Here is a 20701-nt window from a genome sequence, read left to right as displayed (position 1 = left end):
TAGACTTTAATAAAAAAAGAGTGAGAAGATCCCCAAGACACAGGAAGCATCTTCTAATTAAGGGCATGTAATACTATTATTGAGTTCAGACAAAATAGTTACATTTTTATAAGGATATCTGTACTTACTGAAATAAATTTTGTCAAGTTTTATTATGCAGCTTTCTCTGAAATATGAAACCAAACTGCCTCATACACTATTGAAGGTGTATAAAATTTCATTTGCAGATGGTGACATTCAAATTGAGAAAAATAATCCCTGATCCACAACTGAAACATTCACTTCTGAACACCATGTCCTATTACAGCCATCTTTCTGGTGACCTGGGCTACAGCTGTGGCTGTGGCTATGGGAAGCACTGTGTCTGTGGGTGAATAAGGCCGGTGCAGACATGGCTGCCACCCATCTTACTCTGCCAGGTAATGACACCATGGATTCCACTGAGGAACACCCAGAGCAGTTCAGTCTACTGTACTCCTCCACCTTGATTTCCTGATTCTGTTTCTATAATTTTTCACGTAAGTAATTATATTTGCTATACAAACTCTGATAGCTCATCCCGGTGAACCTGAAGAACACAAAGTTCAAACCTGTCATGCTTCTGAATTTATGAAAAAAATCAAAAATGTGCCAAAAATTATAGATAAGTTTTGTCTTTAATATTGTGCTACCGATAAATTTCTTTTATATTTTCAATCAGTATCTTTCATATGAAAAATGTTTAAGTTCTATTTTAATGGATTGTTTTCTCATATTCAAGATGGTTCTACTTTATTCACATTAATTTGTATAGAACTGTGAGAAACTGCTTTTGGGCACTGCCTTTCATGCTATTCTGAGATGACACTGTTTCAAAAGAGATAAGAATATAACCATCAGTCCATTATAATAACGTGGGTATAAAAGCTACTTTCAAATGTACCTACAGGCAGCATTATTACTATACATAAGCAAGCTAAATGTCATTTCACACAATAATAGTCCCATTTCCTGTTAACATATGCTAGGGTTATCTTTCTAAAATCCCACAGCTAGGTTGTATCATTCAGATCTGTGCCTTCCGGTGGATAGAAATTGTCCATTCTGCTTTCCACACTTCTTGCTGCTCCTCTCAGTTCTATAGCAAAAGAGGACAACACGTATCTCAGGTCTGCCTTTCACTTACATTGGGATATATTAACCTTGTTCATCCAATTTCTAATTTAAAGAAAACAAAACTGCTTTTCTGAATTATTCTAGCTTTTTTTTTTTTTTCCCCCGAGACAGGGTTTCGCTCTTGTTGTCCAGGCTGGAGGCGATGTCAGCTCACTGCAATCTTCACCTCCTAGGTTCAAGCAATCCTCCTGCCTCAGCCTCCCAAGTAGCCAGCTAATTTTTTGTATTTTTAGTAGAGACTGGGTTTTACCATGTTGGCCAGGCTAGTCTTGAACTCCGGACCTCAGGTGATCCTCCTACCTTGGCCTCCCAAAGTGCTGGGATTACAGGCATGAGCCACAGCACCTGGCCTTAATTATTGTAGCTTTCTTCTCCAAGCCAACATAATAAGGAATAGGAATCTCCAATTCATAAAACATCAGTGACGAGCAATGTTTCTCAACATCCTATGTATGAGTCACACAATATTCTTAAATATCAACACACATGATGCAAGCATTTCAGATAGTTCAAAGAAAAGTATTCATTATTTTTAAAACTTTTAATGGCATGATGTGGGAAATGTATTTTTTCCCACATTTTAAGAAGCCCTATTTCACCACATCAACAACTGATTAAAAATATCCTCCTCCAGTGTTTTATCTGATACAGTGGATTTTTCTCAAAGTCTCTTGCCTAACTGACACATTATCAAATGATGAATAATAAAAAACACATTATTCCACACACACTCATTGACAAAGGATCATAGCCCTGCAGCTAGAATAGTTGCCTATTCATCATTAAATCAATAAATATTTGAATGAATAAATTAATGACAATGAATCATGTTGAAAATTTCATGTCTTGCTAGAATTTCTTATTTTTTATAGCAGAATGTGGAAGTAGAAATGAACTATAATGAGTCTTGAGATACAAGTAACGTTATTTTGCTCAGAGAATATTGGCAGTCTGTATGCTCTGTGTGGAGTACTCAGGATAGAGAATAGCTTTTGCATAAGAGGAAATATGGACATTCCCAGTGTCCCACTCATCTATATTATGACTGTGAATCATATGCACAAATTATATGCATCCCTGTTTGACCATTCAGTTAAGCAGATCAAAACCATTTCTTCCAACTGGAATACAATAACTGCTTAATACATGATGTATATATGTATTACTTCAGCCATATTTAGCTATGCTATCCTTCAAGCAATTCCACGTGAATATCATTGTGTAGCTATGTTTCAGTCAACTAGACACATCATTGTGTCCCCTCCTATTTGCTTTTTTCAAATCCACCTCTTTTGCTTCCTACATCCGCTATCCAGCCTGTCAGTGAGAAGTACTTCAAATGCTGTTCATTGTAAAGCCTAATCTGACTCATAGCTTCTTCTTAGACAGAATCTAAGCTCTTTCATTAGAGAGATGTTCTATGGGCTGCGAGTAGTGGCTGATGCCTGTAATCCCAGCACTTTGGGAGGCTGAGTCAGGCAGATCACCTGAGCTCAGGAGTTGGAGACCAGCCTGGCCAACATGGTACAACCCCATCTCTACTAAAAATACAAAACTTAGCAGAGCGTGGTGGTCCACACCTGTAATCCCACGTACTCTGGTAGGCTAAGGCAGGAGAATCGCTTGAATCTGAGAGGCGGAGGTTGCAGTGAGCCGACATCATGCCACTGCACTCCAACCTGGGCAACAGAGTGAGACTGTGTCTGGAAAGAAAAGGAAAAAAGAGAGAAGTGTTCGCTCTCTGCATTAGGCACCTGCTTCATCCAGTTGCCTTCTGAACAAAATTTGAAACTCTGTAATTATGTGTTCCTTGTGTCCATTTTCAACTGCTTTATGCAAATACTTCACTCCATGGTGTGTACAACACTGTGCCAGGTTTTCAATACCAGGGCAGGGTTCCCACTACCTCGAGGATAGCAAAGCTCATCACAGTGCCAGTACTAGCAATAAAAGTCCAAACACTTCTACCCACCGCATTTTGGTATCAGAGTTGCCAAGGGAACCACAACAGCATCAAGCACAGGATGGAGCAACGCTTTTACTCACATCAGAAGAGACAAGGTGAGATCAGCTCCAACAGCATGTGCCCATCCCTCATAGCTAGCGGGTCCCCAGGTTGCCACACAAGACAATGAGACTATGCACACCCCTCTGGAGCCATGGTAAAAGGACCCCTCCTCATCACCCATGGAGCCTGAGATACTGAAAGCTAGAGCATGTCTTGCCTGAGAGCCATTGACTTACTACCTTAGGCACACACTGAGCTTGAAACAGGGAATATATCCCCACACAAGATTATAAACCTGGCGCTAATTACATTGGTTTTTTTGTTTTTTGTTTTTTGTTTTTTTTAGTTGGAATCTCTCTCTGTTTCCCAGGTTGGAGTGCAGTGGTGTGATATCGGCTCAGACCCATTTTTACAGGGTTAAGTGGGAATCAAAAGACTGCACGCAAGTGACCAGCTTTCCCAACACACCAGATCACCAGGAAAACTGTAGACATTAGGAACTGTGTTAGGCCATTTTTGCATTGCTACAAAGAAATATCTAAGACTGCATAACTTGTAAGAAAAGGGGTTTCGTCATCTCATGGTTCTGCAGGCTGTACAGGAGGCACAGTGGCATCTGTTGTTTCTGGGGGGTGCCTCAGGAAGCTTCCAATCTTGGCAAAAGGTGAAGGGGGAGCAGGCACATCATGTGTCAAAAGCAGGAGCAAATGCAGAGCAGAGAGGTGCCAGATACTTTCAAATGACCAGCTCTCATGAGCACTCGCTATCATACCATCACAAAGACAGCACCAAACTATAAGGAATCTGCCTTCGTGATCCAGACACCTCCCACCAGGCCCCACCTCCAGCAATGGGTATTACAATTCAATATGAGATTTGGGTAGGAACACATAGCCAAACCACATCATTCCATCCCTGGCATCCCCCAAATCTCATATCCTTCTCACATTGCAAAATATAATTATGTCTTCCCAACAGACCCTCTAAGTCTTAACTCCAAAGTCTCATCTGAGACAAGGCAAATCCCTTGCGCCTATGAGCATGTAAAATTTTTAAAAAGTTATCTGCTTCCAAGATACAATGGGGGTATAGGCATTGAGTAAACATTCCCATTTCAAAAGGGAGAAATTGGTCAAAAGAAATGGGCTACAGGCCGCATGCAACTTTGAAACTCAGCAGGGTAGTAATTAAATCTTAAAAATCCAAAATGATCTCCTTTGACTCCATATCCTGCATCCAGGGCACACTGGTGCAAGGGGTGGGCTACCAAGGCCTTGGACAACTCCACCCCTGTGGCTTTGCAGGGTGCAGTCCTGGTAGCTGCTCTCATAGGTTGTTGCAGAGTTCTTATAGCTTTCCTAGGCACAGAGTAACATCCACAGGTGAATCTACCATTCTCCAGTCTGGAGGGAGATGGCCTTTTCACAGCTCTATTAGGCAGTGCCCCAGTGGGGACTCTGTGTGAGGCCTCCAACCCCATATTTCCCCTCCACACTGCCCTACTAGAGTTTCTCTGTGGGGGCTCCATGCTGTAGCAGGCTTCTGCCTGGACACCCAGGCTTTTTCATACATCCTCTGAAATCTAGGCAGAGGTTACCACTCTTGCACTCTGTGAACCAGCAGGCTTAACACCATTGGAAGCCACCAAGGTTTATGGCTTGCACCATCCAGAGCAGCAGCCTGAACTATACCTGAGCCCCTTTGAACCAAGGCTGGAGTTGGAATAGCAGATATGTGGAGAGCATTGTCCTAAGGCTGCACAGGAGCAGCAGGGCCCTGGGCCTGGTCCAGGAAACTATTCTTTCCTGCTAGGCTTCTGGGCCTGTGATGGGAGGGGCTGCCGTGAAGGTCTCTGAAATATTTTTGAGGCCTTTTCCTCATTGTCTTGGCTATTAGCACTTGGCTTCTTTGTAATTATACAAATATCTCTAGCAAGTGGTTACTCCACAGTCTGCTTGAATTCCTCTCCAGAAAAACCTTTTTCTTTCTTTGACACATAACCAGGCTGCAACTTTTCCAAACTTTTGTGCTCTGCTTCCTGTTTAAATATAAATTCCAACTGTAAGTCATTTATTTGTTCCTGCATCTGAACTTAAGACTGTTAGGAGCAGCCAAGACAACAGCTTGTATGCCTTGTTGCTTAGAAATTTTTTGCCAGATACCCTAGGTCACTAGTCTCAAGTGAAAACTTCCACAGATCCCTAGGGCATGAACAGAGTGCAGCCAAGTTCTTTGCTAAGGCATAACATGTGTGACCTTTGCTCCAGTTCCCAATAATTTCCTCATATCCATCTGAGACCTCGTCAGCCTGGCCTTCACTATTCATATCACTATCAGAATTTTCGTCACAGCCATTTAATGATTCTCTAAGAAGTTCCAAACCTTGTCTTATCTTCCTTTCTTCTTCTGAGCTCTTCAAATTCTTCCACCCCCTACCTCTTATCCTGAGTTTCAAAGATGCGTCCACATTTTCAGGTATCTTTATAGCAATGCCCCACTCCTCAGCACCAATTTTCTGTGTTAAGGCATTTTTGAATTGCTATAAATAAATACCTGAGGCTGTGTAATTTATAAGAAAAGAGGTTTAATTGGTTTATGGTTCTGCAGGCTATACAGGGTATAGGAAGCATAGCAGCATCAACTTCTAGAGAGGCCTCAGGAAGCTTCCAGTCATGGTGGAAGGCAAAGAGGGAGCAGGCACATCATGTGACAAGAATGGAAGCAAGTGAGAGAATGAGGGGAAGGTGCTGCACACTTTTAAATGACCAGACTCTGCAAGAACTCACTATCATGAAGACAGCACCAAGTCATGACACATCAGCCCTCATGATCCAAATATTTCCCATGAGTCCCCAGCTCAAGCATTGGGGATTATAATTCAGCAGGAGATTTTGACAGGGACAAATATCCAAATTACATCAGGAACCAAGTGGGAGAATGGCTGGAGGATTCTCCAGACTCTTATTTGTACTGTTGAAAGAGGAACCCCAGGTTGGTGCAAATAAATTTGACATACTGTGACAGAGAAAAGCAAAAAGTTCTGCCATAGACTATCCATTCTCTGTGGAACGATCACTCTGTTAACATAACACTTGGTTAGAAAAACAAATATGTATCAATGTTTCTTTTCTTCTTTTTTTTTTTTAAGACGGAGTCTAGCTCTGTCACCCAGGCTTGAGTGCATTGGCACGATCTCGGCTCACTGCAACCTCCACCTCCTGGGTTCAAGAGATTCTCTTGCCTCAGCCTCCCAAGTAGCTGGGATTACAGGAATGTGCCACCATGCCCAGCTAATTTTTTTGTATTTTTAGTAGAGACGAGGTTTCACCATGTTGGCCAGGCTGGTCTTGAACTTCTGACCTCGTGATCTGCCTGCCTCGGCTTCCCAAAGTGCTGGCATGAGCCACCGCGCCCGGCCAAGCTATGGATTCTGCTAAGAAACTTCTAGAGAAACCCCAGGACTCCTTTCCCTGTGTTACCCGACTCCATATTCTGTGTTGGTTCTCTTTTTAAAATACTGATTATCTCATCTTAGGCTACTTTGGGAAGAGATTCTACATCCATCATCTAAATTGAACATAATAATCTGGAATAACTTACTTTATAAAAGAAATGTTTTCTCTTCATACTGTATTACAATTATTGTTCCACATACATTTTAGTTCAACATCCTTCATGTGAGAAAAATTTTTGTGTTAGTTTTCAATAAAATCTCCTGCATTTACAATATTGCTTTTTAAACACTACTTTGTTAGATCTGTTACATGCACATGTGTGTGAGAGACAGAGTATTATTGTGACAAAAATATTGCTTACATGCTGAGAAACTAAAAATTCAAAGGCTTAAAATTAGTTATTTCTAAATGAAACTTGCTTTTGATGAACCTGCCATTACTGCAGCCTTGCCTATCTGATCATAAAATATTAGCCTATATGCTAAGTTTTTGCCTAATGAATAGACCCCCACAATAGCACCCCTATTTCTAACCACTGTATTCTATGTACCTTACTCTTTGGCTGCTTTCTTGTACACCACATTTAAATATTTAGGACTGTGGCTGTATTTGGAATTTTCATTTCACATTATTCTAAATGATCCCCTTCTATTTCCTAGCATATATATTTAAGCCACATCCCATATCTAATCATCACACACAAAGTGGGTCTGAACATCATTTTTGTCTTTGAGAATCTCTGGAAAGTATCACCGTTTACCATATCAGCACATCAACCATACAAAATTAGATCACTGCTTTCTGGGAACAGTGGTTTTGAGTTTTATGTTTCCAATTTCTGTTTTGAAGATATACATACAAACTTACTTTTATATTGAATACAGCTTTCCCTCAGACTCTACTTAAAGAAAAAATATCAGAGTTATATTAATTCTACATCATTCCCTTTAGGATTCCTTTTGATTTAACATTATATATTATTGTGACCTTTATTTGAAATTATAAGCTTCTGCTCAAATGACTGATAGAGGTACAGCAACTTTGAAATATCAATATGTCTCATGTTGCAGACATTATTCTTTAAAAACAATATGTGTGCCCAAGCAACTCTTTCAAAGTCGCAAATTTATATGAATTTCTTAAACAAGGTTATGGTATTAAGGACATTTGTGATTTGCCCTAAAGTATTAGAAATCATGCCCCTTTTTCTCAGCTTATAAATTATTGTAATCTATCTTTCCTTCTGGGATAAAGCAATTTTCTCAAATGGCATTCTACACATATCCTAGGCTATCTTACAAGAGAGAAATTAAACACTAGTCAGGGCACAATACCATTGACAGAATTCACATGGTTCAGTACTGAGGAGAGTCCCCAGCCACAGTAAGGATTTTAGGTTTTGTGGGTTTTTTTTAATAAATGAATGAAGAATTAATTAATTAATTGATAATGTTTATAAACTTTTGTTAAGGTTTTATATGATTTCCATACTTTTAAAATTAAAAACACGTGTGAAAACATGACTATTAAGATGTTCACACATTTATCTCGTTCCAGAGCCCCAGTGCCCAAATTATTTTATCCTGTCCAAATGGTACTATTCAAATCTTTCCCAGGGTAAGCTCAGAGGGAAAGATAAATTCACTAGAAGTGGAAAGTGAGGAGGAGTTTGTACCCCATCGTCCTTCACCCTTATGTTACTAGGGCCATGAATACGTGGAAAACAAATACTCTATACCAAACCCTCTGATGTTTCTGATGAAAAAATTGGATTGTACACTTAAGACTGCCTAACAAAATAAAGCAAATTACTTTTAATGTGTGGTTTTTCATCCAATTGCTCACATGTTTCTGTACAATTTGCCTTTAAAGAATTGCTTCAGTAGGTTTCATGAAAATGCAATTTTGTAAATAAAATGAAATCTCATCATTTCCAGTTTCTGGTAATAGTTTCAGAAGATAAATTTGAAACCATGAAGAAAATATTTGGTGTTTTAAAAGTAGTCAGAAAAAGGAACATTAAAACTATTGGAAGGATAGTTTTAATGGAAGGAGAGTTTTAAAGGAAGTATTATTGGAAGGAAAAGTCCAGTGAATCTGGTAATATCCAATTTTAAGTATTGGCTTTCTGTTGATAGTCTCATGAAGCCACATGATATCTTTTGCCTTTTAGTAGTAAATAATTAATCATGTAAAAATGAGGATAATCTCTCAAGGGAAAAAAAGGTGGAAGGGGTTGATGTAGCAGGGAAGAGATGAAGAAGGTCAAGCTCAAAGAAGATTATCATGACTTGCTGAATATCAGCACAAACAATAAACTTATGTCAACTCTACTGCTTGTCATGAGTCTACTTGTCAGCTGGGAAGTTTTCTGTTCATGGACGACTCCACTCACATCTCTCCTGTTAGCCACAGATTAAGTAGCCAGTGCTCTAAGCTAGGAGAATCCCTCATATGTTTGAGGTTTTCCTGGCTAGAGGCTTAGGTGTCTGTTTCCTATCATGTGGTCTGTTATTCTCTAGGAGGTTTAGCAAGAGTTGTTCTCATGGAATCTGTGGAAGGATTCCAAAATAGTGAGGAGAAAAGCTTAAGATCTCCCGAGGTCTATTCTAGAAGCTGGCACTTCCAATGTGTTTTATTGGCCAAAACAGATCTCAAGACCAGCAGGGATTTAAGCAGTGGAAACAGGCTGCAGTCCTTGTTAGGAGAAGCTGTTAAATCACATGGCAAGGTGCCTAGATACAAGGAAGAATGAAGAATTTACATTATTTTAGTAAGTAACCTACAACATGACAGAGTATCATTAATCTCTTTATCTAATTTGTTAGATGGGCAGAGTAGTTTGAGAGACATATGGTTCAGCAGCATGGTAAAATAATGTGCTCTGAGAAACCTCCTATGACTAAGAATAAGGAGAAAACAAAAAATAACAAATTTATTTTTATGTCTACTTTGATTAAAAAATCATTAGGTACAACAAACATATAACTAACACTGAATTAAAAAGCATTTGTTTATGTACACATTACTTATAAACATACCTACATTGAAAAATATGGTGTGTGTGTGTATATATATATATATATATATATATATATATATATATATCTGCAATAAACAACAATTTAATCAGAAAAACTAAATGAATTCGACATATTGCAAGCAGAAAACAATACTTCATAGTCATTGGAAGTGTAGGAGAAGCAAAGACGAGAGAAGACCCTATTATATCATGCATTCTTTGCTAGGCTTCAAATCAAGAAATTGCAGGAACCAGGGGAAAGCATAATTTTTCTTTTCCTTTTAAGATGGAGACTCTTTCTGTCACCCAGGCTGGAGTTTAGTGGCATGATATTGGCTCACTGCAACCTCCTCTCCTGGGCTCAAGTGATTCTCCTCCCTCAGCCTCCCAAGTAGCTGAGATTACAGGCACGCACCACCATATCTGGCTAATTTTTTGTATTTTTAGTAGAGACAGGGCTTCTCCGTGTTGGCTAGACTGGTCTCAAACTCCTGACTTCAGGTGATCTGCCAGCCTTAGCCTCCCAAAGTGTTGGAATTGCAGGTGTGAGCCACTGCGCCCAGTAAGAAAGCATAATTTTCAATAGGTGGACTTCTCTTTCCAAGGCTAGTGATTCATAAGGAAATGTTCAGAGGATGCTGCAAAACCTTCCATCCATGAAAAGCCATGAATATCATCTGTTTTCGCCACAGCAATGATATAGCTTTGGTCTCTCATATCTCTCAAATCTCTTAAAGTTACTCTTATTGACTAAGAGTAAACACAATTCTTGTTCTGAGTAATCAAGTTCCTGAGAGAGTATGGAAGGGTGCTAAGCTGCCTAAATATGATCCCACTAGGATTTATAAAATTTTTAATTTTTACGGATAGATAATAGTTGTACATATTTATGGGATACATGTGTTATTTTGATTCAAGCATATAAGGTGTAATGATCACATCAGGGTAATTGAGGTATCTCTCACCTTAAACATTTATAGTTTGTGTTAGTAATATTTCAATTTCACTCTTCTCATTACTTTGAAGTATACAATAAGTTGCTGTTTCCTATGATCGCCCTATTGTGCTATCAAATACTATACATTATTCTTTCTATCTAACTATATGTTTGTACCCATTAACCAACCCCTTGTTTATCCTCCCTGCTGTCTCCCATTCTCCTTCCAAGCCTATGGCAACTATCACTCTATTCTCTATCTCCATATACACCATTGTATTAATCACTTTCTCCATGAATATCCCTCCTTCCAACACCTGCGTTTGGATGGTGCTAGTAAGGAACATCTCAAATGTTAAATTTATTCATCTGAAATACACCACGCATTATAGTTTTCTAATACAGCCTAGAGTTTTCATGAGTGGGACACTGTTTTCTGTCTTCGTAAGGTACTTCTGACTCCCACAGGCAGGTGACTGCCGAGTAGGACTAAGACCCATCCCCTGGAACTTTTGGCTACTTTGCCTTGGATCAGGACCATGTGGGAAGTACCTTTCTTCAGAACTGGTAGAACAACTGTGAGGCCAAAGGAGGGTCCTAGATTCCAGTCAAGGTAGGGTTAGAAAGTCCTTCCACACATATACCCCCTCAAATGGAGGACCCAAGGAGCAGATCTGAGAATACCAGCCAAAACAGGCTGTAGGCTAGTGCGACGAGATGAAGGGAATTCAGAAGGAACTATGAGAGCCAAGGCTCTCTGGATCTTAAAAAGACACAATGAATGGGAGGTTGAGGCTGGAGAATTGCTTCAACCAGGGAGGCAGAGGATGCAGTGAGCCAAGATCACACCACTGCACTCCAGCCTGGGCGACAGAGCAAGACTCTGTCTCAAACACACACACACACACACACACACACACACACAAAATGAAAAGATGAAGACTCATAAGGAACAATTCTGAGTACAGAAAGTACACAAATTAATCATGGCAGGAGCAAGAAGCGAGAGGTTTCAGATCTTTTGGAAGTGAATTCAAACAGACAGACAACAGTGAGTACTGGCAAAACAGTATCTGGGTTTTTTTCTTTTTCCTGTAAGAGTGAGGGTTAATGCAAGGGTAATTTATCAAGCATGTGATTCTATGAGCAGTGAAGGACTATCTCACCATTTTACATATTCCTCACTCTCAGCCAGCACTGGAGTTGGACTGTTTCTTTGCTGCTAGGTAGACCCACACCTTCCTCCTTACTGGTGAGATCCTGTTTCCGTAGCCATTTTAGGCTATGGTTGCTGCAATTTCTAATTAACAATTACGTCTGGAGTTGGAAGAACAAAGAACCCTTCAGTGAGATCCCTGAATTTCAAGTTTATTTCCTTGCACACAATCACGTATGCCATCATCTATTGTCTAAATACAAAGGAAATAATTCTGAATAAGATATATTATACTTACACAGTGAAGTTGTGATAGTATGCTCAAAGAGACCTAGCTTCCATAAGTATCCACTTTTGCCGTCAATATATATTATTAATAAATCATCTTACATATTATATTGGTAATTATATTCATAATTTATAATGTTAAATATACCGCAGTGACGTTGCACATACATACGCAATTAAATTGACGGCCCCATTCTCAGTCCTCCCAACTTAGGTGGGACAGCCAATTTATTCCTCTACTACGGACTCAGTGATATATGTGACTTGTTTTGATCAAAGGGAAGTTAGCAAACTTGATGTAAATAGAAGCTTTAAAAAACGTTTGTCCATTTAAAAAACCAAAAAGCTTAAATCAATGCTCTATAATTTTTATTTGAATTGAAATTTTTAGTTTGAACTCATTATTTTTTATCTGTTTTTAAAAAACAGAGAGGTTTTTGGCTCTCTTCACTGAAACAGTATATAAGTAATAGTGTCCAAGGAGTCTTCTCCAAATATCAGTGGTTCTTTAAAGAAAAAAAAAAAAAGACCTTTTCCTAATCAAGTACAGGAAAGATAAAAGATAAGTCTGGAAAATCTTCTCATATAAGCATCAAATAATTTATAGAAGATACTACTAAAATCTTGTCAAAAAATACTTAGACCGAATTAAAAAGCTTTCTACTAGCCCATGATAGGACAATTTGACATCAAAAAGAGAAATAACTACAATTGATGGATACATGTCAGTTAATTAAAACACTATACTATTGTCATAAAGACAGACTTATCAACCAATGGAGCAGTACAGACAGCCCAGAAATAAACTCACATATATGCAGTTATTTGATCTTGGCAAAGCTAATCATTATACACACTAGGGAAAATGTAGTCTCTTCAACAAATGATGCTGGGGAAACTGGATATTCATATGCAAAAAATGATATTGGACACTTATCAAACATCCAACAAAAAACTCAACCTGACATGAATTAAAGACTTAAATACAAAGCCTCAAACTGTAAAATTATTAGAAGAAAACATAGGGGTAAAGATTGCTGATCTCGGACTTGGTAATGACTTCTTAGATACGACGTAGTGACTACAGTTTACAATAATGCACTGTGCACTTAAATATTTAGGGTGATGTTATTAAAACGTCTATGAGACTGGGAGTGGTAGCTCGCGCCTGTAATCCCAGCACTTTGGGAGGCCAAGGCAGGCAGATCACCTGAGGTCAGAAGTTCAAGACCAGCCTAGCCAACATGGTGAAACCCCGTCTGCACTAAAAATACAAAAATTAGCTGGGTGTGGTGGTGCACATCTGTAATCCCAGTCACTTGGGAGGCTGAGGCATAAGGACACTTGAACGTGGGAGGTGGAGGTTGCAGGGAGCCCACATCGCATCACTGCAGACCATGCACTCCAGCCTGGGCAAGAGAGAGACTCTGTCTAAAAAAAAAAAAAGAAAGAAAGAAAGAAAAGAAAAAAAAGTCTATGAGTGCATAAGAATGCTTAAGCATATTATTTTCACAACTGCTAAATTATACACTCATTCTGGAAATTGATAAATGAAAAAACATCAACTATTTTCCTCTCCTGAATAAACTTATTGATGAGAATGTTTTTTCTCTTTACAGGTTTCTATCTTCTATATGTAGAAGTAATGATAGAATTGTAAAATAAGCATTTTGAACTTCTGGCAATTAATGGGTCTAGGTAACTATTACTGAAAGTAAAAAAACTGCAGCTAAAAAGTTTATGAGGGAGATTGTAAAATGAACCCAATTCACAATTCCAGCATTACTAAATGTGAAGCAATGGGCCACCCAGACACCATGTACATCCTAATATGATGTAATAAAATGTACACAGAGCAACTATAAAATATCACTCTTGTCAACAAATAGTAAAAATACCCAGAATCACATCAACCTTTGTCATCTACCTGCCGATGGTAGGAGGGATAGAGGAAGATATGAAAAGGGAAAACAAGAAAGAAATCAGCCACATCTAAAATGCAAGAATTCTACAGGACAATAATAAAGTTTCCTCAAAACAATAAAATGCATTAAAAAGGAATAAAAAAGAACCACCACATCTCTAAAAAGAGTTAAAGACATGCCTAACTGTAACGAATGTGTGTCTTAATGTAAAAAAAAAAAATGACTATGAAAATATGTTTGGGAAGCAATCAAGGAAAACTGATCACGAATTAACTATTAGAGGATGCCAAATAATTTTGTAATGTCATTGGTGTGATAATGGTATTGTGGCTCTCTCTGTATATTTTTTTAGACTTCTGTTGTGATAGAGATGTACACTGAAGTACCTATAAGAAAAATGTCTTGCCTGGGATTTGTTTTAAAATATTCAGCAGAAATAACAGTAACCATAAAAAATGTACAGGGAGAGAAGGAACTGATGACAGAATATTGATGGTTATTAAAATCCAGGGATGTGTTTATAAAGCTTCAAATTACAATTCTATATACTTCTACATCTGAATAAAATTTACTTATGAAAGTAAATAATGAACAAGAAAAAACTTAGCTAACTCTGCTAAATAAACTCTATTGTTAATGGAAGTTATTTTTCTTTGGAGAAGATTCCCACATAATGTATGCCAAGTAATGATAGAATTTTAAAAATCAACCTTTTACAACCCACTCAATGATTAAATTTGACACAAAGTTGTCAAATATTTTAAGCTAAACAAAGTGTGAGTAAGGGCTTTAAAATAAGAATAAGAAAAACACATTAAAGGCATATGATTTGATCATGAGAAGGCTGACACAATAACAAAGTCATCTTGTTTATAAAGGCCTCACATTGTTTAATAAAACAAATATTCAGGAAGTATACTAATACAAATTAATAGAAAATATGCAACCTACAAGTCCTGTGATGGGTCCCACCCACCACTGAGGGTGTATATAAAAGGACTGACCTGGGCATATAGGGATATTCAAACTAAAGAAACTGGTTCCTTGCTCCTCAACCAAATCCTCCACTCCTGAAACCATGTGCTACTACGTCAGCTACTATGGCGGTCTGGGTTATGGCTATGGAGGCCTGGGTTGTAGCTATGACTGTGGCTGTGGTTATGGCCGTGGCTATGGAGGCCTGGGCTGTGGCTATGGCCATGGCTATGGCGGCTATGGATATGGCTGCAGCCGCCCATCTTGCTATGGAAGATACTGGTCCTGTGGCTTCTACTGAGAAATATCTGGCAACTCAACCTAGTGGTCTCTTCCACATGGACTTCCTAAATCTGCCTTTATAATTCTTCATATGAGTAATTCATTTTTCTATTGTAAAATGTCAACAGCATCCTTAAGTATCTGGAAGAAAAAACAGGTCAGATTCTGCAAGCCTCATCTAGAGTTATTGAAATCATTTGACATGTTTCACAGATTTTTTAAAAGCTTTGTTTTGCTATTGTACTGTCATTAAATGGTTGATTTTTGATCAACTTATGTGAGAAGATATAAAAATTTCTTTTAATAAACATCTCATTGAAAATATATTGATTTGTTCCATTTTAATTATGTTTATTGTGCATGTGAGTGTTTGCATTTTGGTGTGTTGGCAAATGGAATGGGAAAGAAGAAAATATGAGAAAAAGAAAGAACACCATCTTTGGAGCATCCCAAGATGACAACAATGTTTAGACTAGTCCAACTTCATTAATATTTCTGTTTCTCTATTAAAATACCTTGTGTTTTATTCCCACTCTTCTTGGTTTTAGTGTCAGCATTTGAATAGGTCTGAGTGAATTTACTATATTGTGTGCAACTTATCTTTTATTTATGAACCTATTATCTTAGTATTTGTGGACTCAAATACCTCAGATGAAATAACTACTTTATCGGCAGATTCCAACCATGTGTTATACTTTCGTTTGTTATGGGGATTTAGAGCCCTATTGTCCTGATGTAAATATTTCAGAGGTATCTGTTCATCATTCCAACTTTGGATATATTCAATTAAAATAATTCAATTGAATATACCTCTTTTGGGATACTTCAATATTTTCAAGTGAAAACTTGCAACATTGCTACATCTTATAGCACATGATGCTATCAATGAGAAAACATCCTATTGGGACACGTTATCACAATAATAGAAGTAATATATTCCATTGTCTTAAAAGTGATTGGCACATAGTAGGCCCTCAATAAATATCACTTAAATGATGAAATGTCATTTGCTTAGATGATGGAACATAAAAAAACTATGTTATTTTAATGAATTACATTAACTCAATTGGGAGCATAAGATAAATGGAAACTGTGCACACATATACCTATATCCATGTCCAGAGTCTCATTGTCCAAATGACGACGTTGTATATAAAGGCACTACCTTACGGAATCTGCTTGCAGGAGACATGGAGAATTCAGGCTTGGGCAGCTCTTTTCCATCAACCAACTCTTACAACTTTTCCATCAACAACTTCTATGTTATGTAGATAATGGTAACTTTTTTGGTGCAAAAAGATAACTTTTTTGGGCTAACACAATACAATAAGATTGGGCTACACTAAAATACCCTTAAAAAGAATAAGCTGCAATTACTTGTTAACACAAGTGAAAAATACATTAATACATTACCTACAAGGATACTTAAATTCAAATGTAAGTTAGTTGCTAATATTTTGAGTGATTAGTCTGAATTATAAAGTCAGCACTATTCATGGCTTGTGCAACCAACAACAGAAGATTGAAAAGTCCCTGAACTGCGTGATTGGTGACATTCAGTCTGAAGAAACAGAGTCCCTTCTCTTTACTGAACTTTCCATTTCGGACACCATGAGCTGAAATGGCAACTCTCTGATGCCTTGTCCCTGGTTCTGGGCTGGTTCTAGCAGTGTGATATTCTGGCCGTACAGACTCTGTCAGGGTTTCCCTTGAGCAACTCAACCTGCTGGACTCTTCCTTTTGTGCTTCCTGACTTCTCCTCCATACCCACATTGGAAATACTAATTTCATCCCTAACTACTAAAAAAAATGTAATTCAAATTCAGCATGCTATATTTTGATTAACTGAAATCAATGGGATGTCTTACAATTTACAGAAAAGTTATACTCTTTATTTTGGATTGACATTATTCCTCTTCATATATATTCTTTTCCTTTTTTTTTTTTTTTTTTTTTTTAGACAGAGTGTCTCTCTTGTCTTGTCGCCCAGGCTGGAGTGCAGTGGCATGATCTAGGCTCACTGCAACCTCTGAATCTAGATTCAAACAATTCTCCTGCCTCATCCTCCTGAGTAGCTGAGATTACAGGCGCCTGCCACCATCACGCCTGGCTAATTTGTTTGTATTTTCAGTAGAAATGGGGTTTTACCATGTTGGTTCGGCTGGTCTTAAACTCCTGACCTCAGGTGATCTGCTGGCCTCGGCCTCCCAAAGTGCTGGGATTACAGGTGTGAGCCACTGTGCCCGGCCTATATGTTCTTTTCATATCTTTCATATGAGAAAATAAAGTTTATGTTAAAATGTATGCTTGATATGATTTGGCTCTTTGTCTCCACCCAAATCTCATCTTGAACTGTAATCCCATAATCCCCATGTATCAAGGAAGGGACCCGATGGAAGGTGATTGGATTATGGGAACAGTTTTTTCCCCATGTTATTCTCATGTTAGTGAGTGAGTTCTCACAAAATCTCATGGTTTTATAAGTGTTTGACAGTTCCTCCTTCACACTGTCTCGATCTTTCTTTCTTGCCACCTTGTAAAGAAGGAATTCCCTTCTCCTCTGCCTTATGCCATGACTGTAAGTTTCCTGAGGCTTCCCCAGCCATGCGGAGCTATGAGTCAATTAAACTTCCTTTTTAAATTACCCAGTCTCTGGTAGTATCTTCATAGCAGTATGAAAATAAATTTACAATGCTCCTGTAAATTTTATTATATTAATTTCTATTATTTTTGCTTTTTCTGTTTGTGTGCGTGTGTGTATGCATTTATCAGAGTGAAGCAGTGAGAGACAGAGAGAGAGAGGAATAGAGAGATTTTGATATCTCCTGCAGTTTTAATGGCTCTGAAAATTTAAGGATCTGGACATCAGTTCCTTTCACCTAAGGTCATGTGTAATCCAGTTTTTATGTGATTCAGCAGCCAGTGCTACATTTGGTCAGACTTCCAATTTACATTCATGTAAGAACATTTTTAATGACATTTTTGCCCAGCAAAATAGTCTTTTTCCTATCACTATATATAACAACCCCTGGGTTTGTCTATTTCTCAACACCCTAAGATTTGGTTGAATTACTTAGCACTGTGCCTCAGAAGAGAGGTAATTCGCTCTTCACACCTCATGTCATCTGGCTGACCTGTAGAGTATAGATAGAATCCCCTGTTGAGTGACTGCTGACTGCCTGATATTTGATGTTAAAATTCTCTGGAAAGGATCTGTTGTTCACCAGCTCACCAGGACGGTGTTGAATGCACTGAGTCACTGTCTCCCTCTTATTCCACTGTTCTTCACATCTGACAGCTCCTTTATTTTTATTTTGAAATCCTCAAACAGTAAATGTGTCTATTTATTCCACTTGTCCTTAAGAATCCCCATACATTGGGAAATGGCAATGAGACAACAGAATCTTATGCAATAAGATATTACTTAGGCAAAAGATGCTTCAAAATTTTTCTATTTGATTTTTAATAAATTACAATGTTTTTCCCAATAGTGGTTTAGCCATCATTGGATTTAAAAACTCAATACTATTCATGAAATTCTGAGTGCTCAACATAAGTGCTAAGTATTATTTGGCTACCTGAACATCTAGCTTAATTATTTGAAGAAATATGCAATACATATAACACTAGATATATATGTGACCTGATGAAGAAAAATGCTGATTTATTTCCAAATTTCAAAAGAAAAACTTCTCCAATGTCTTTTTGCCATTTATAGCATCTCATGCTATAGATGAGAAAGCGAGTGACAAGAGGAGACACAAGAATAATACTGGATGTCACATAACATATTGTCTTAAAATGATTGGCACATGGTTCGTAACAAATAAGTAACAATCAGATGAGTGAAAGAGGCTGGCAAAGCTATATGAATTTCTCTCTGAAGTCTCAAGTGATCTTAATTGGAAGCATGGGGGAAAAGCAAGATTTTTCATCGTACCTATGCACCCGTCACTAGTTTCGATGTTCAGTGATAATTATGTTCAGTGTTCACTGTCTCGAAATGTTTAGTGTATAACTGGCAGTATTTGGGGGATCAGAGGAAACCTGAGTTCGGCAACTATAAAATCAGAGGAGAAGTTTCTTCCCTCTTATGAAAGCTCCCAATAGCTATATTTGGAGTGATGATACATAATTTATATTGATCTCTCTCTTTGACTGTCAAACTTATTGACCTGTACTCTGAAAATAGGTCTACTCTGTTGTATATGAATTATAATTTAGTGAATTTCACTAACTATTTTAAACCAAACAACAACAACACAAAAGTCTTTCCATGACTGTAGGACTTCTATTTCCACCAATACTTCAGGTAACAGCTAAACTCTGAGGAAACAAAAAAGGAATGTGTCACTTTTTGGTCCCTCTGATGCTACCCATATACTTTTAAGAGACATGTCACTGCTGTAGCCAGGGCATCTGTGAGCACAAACATGACCCCCGGAAAAGAAGACACAGAGTTGAGGATGGAGCACCCACTTAACCATGGTGTGTTTTACAGTTACCTCTCTGGCACATTCATAAGGGATGACAAAAGGAAACATGGAGTGCACACAGTTTCTGTCCGTAAAATGCTCATTTATTTTGAGGAAAGATTGAAGTAATACATATAAAAGGAAAAGGCACATACATAAGTGAAAAAAGCAAACAAAAACTTATTCCTATGGAGGAATGGAAATAAAACAGAACAAAACAAATGGGATACCGATTTTCATTATTTGCATCACACCATGTCATCAAATCACATGTATTCAAAAGGCTACAGAGTGATTCAGAACCTTGAAAATAGAATAAAAGTTTCATTTTAAAGGTCCATAAATTGATCATGGAATTCTGACATAGGAACCAAATTATCTCAGTTATGAGGGCCTTGTTTTGCCAATAATTAAGGGAATCATGATGTTGTCTGAAGTGAATGAATAAGATCTGTCACACTGCACCGCATGTGCTTTTCTCCACCCACCGAGGGCATAGAAAAAGGAACTTGGCAGATGGGGACATCCACACAAAAGATACCTACTTCCTGGTCCTCAACTGAACACTCCATTCCTAATATAATGTGCTACTGCGGTAACTGCTACTGTGGCCTGGGCTATGGCTACAGTGGCCTGGGCTGTGGTTATGGCCGTGGCTACTGTTGTGGTTATGGTGGCCATGATTACAGCTGCTGCCCCTCACTGTGCTGTAGAAGATGCTGGTCCTATAGCTTCTACTAAGGAATCCGGGGCTGCTTAGCTTATTGGCATAACCGTCTCTTTTACTGGCACTATCTCCAAGTGTCTTCACAGGAGAAATTTTTAAATGTTTTCAAAAATACCAACTATACATTAAACTGTCCTAGAAAAATCAATGAAATTCAACATGGCCATTTTTATTCAGCATTACCAATTGGATTGTGTGATAGTTTATAGAAAAGTTTTTCTTTTGTTATTGTATTATCTTTATAACACTATGTAAAATTTGATTAAATTTGCTGCAGTTCTACTAAATTATCACCA

At 38.1% G+C, this 20701-nt stretch overlaps 2 protein-coding genes across 2 annotated transcripts; both read left to right on the top strand.

The window, feature by feature from the left end:
• The first annotated feature begins 293 nt into the window (after positions 1-293).
• KRTAP20-4 (keratin associated protein 20-4) lies at positions 294-423 on the top strand. The gene is given in 2 exon segments (XM_028845169.1): positions 294-328; positions 330-423. Coding segments are annotated over 2 exon segments (129 nt in total).
• A 14543-nt stretch (positions 424-14966) lies between these two features.
• KRTAP20-2 (keratin associated protein 20-2) lies at positions 14967-15380 on the top strand. Its single transcript, XM_028845168.2, has one exon. It carries the CDS (start codon positions 15025-15027, stop codon positions 15220-15222), a length of 198 nt encoding a protein of 65 aa, XP_028701001.2. The 5' UTR covers positions 14967-15024; the 3' UTR covers positions 15223-15380.
• The last annotated feature ends 5321 nt before the right edge of the window (positions 15381-20701 follow it).

Source organism: Macaca mulatta, chromosome 3 (genome assembly GCF_049350105.2).
Source record: "Macaca mulatta isolate MMU2019108-1 chromosome 3, T2T-MMU8v2.0, whole genome shotgun sequence".
Classification (NCBI taxonomy): domain Eukaryota; kingdom Metazoa; phylum Chordata; class Mammalia; order Primates; family Cercopithecidae; genus Macaca; species Macaca mulatta.
Note: the sequence above shows the minus strand (reverse complement) of the source record. Positions and strands in the feature narration are given on the sequence as shown.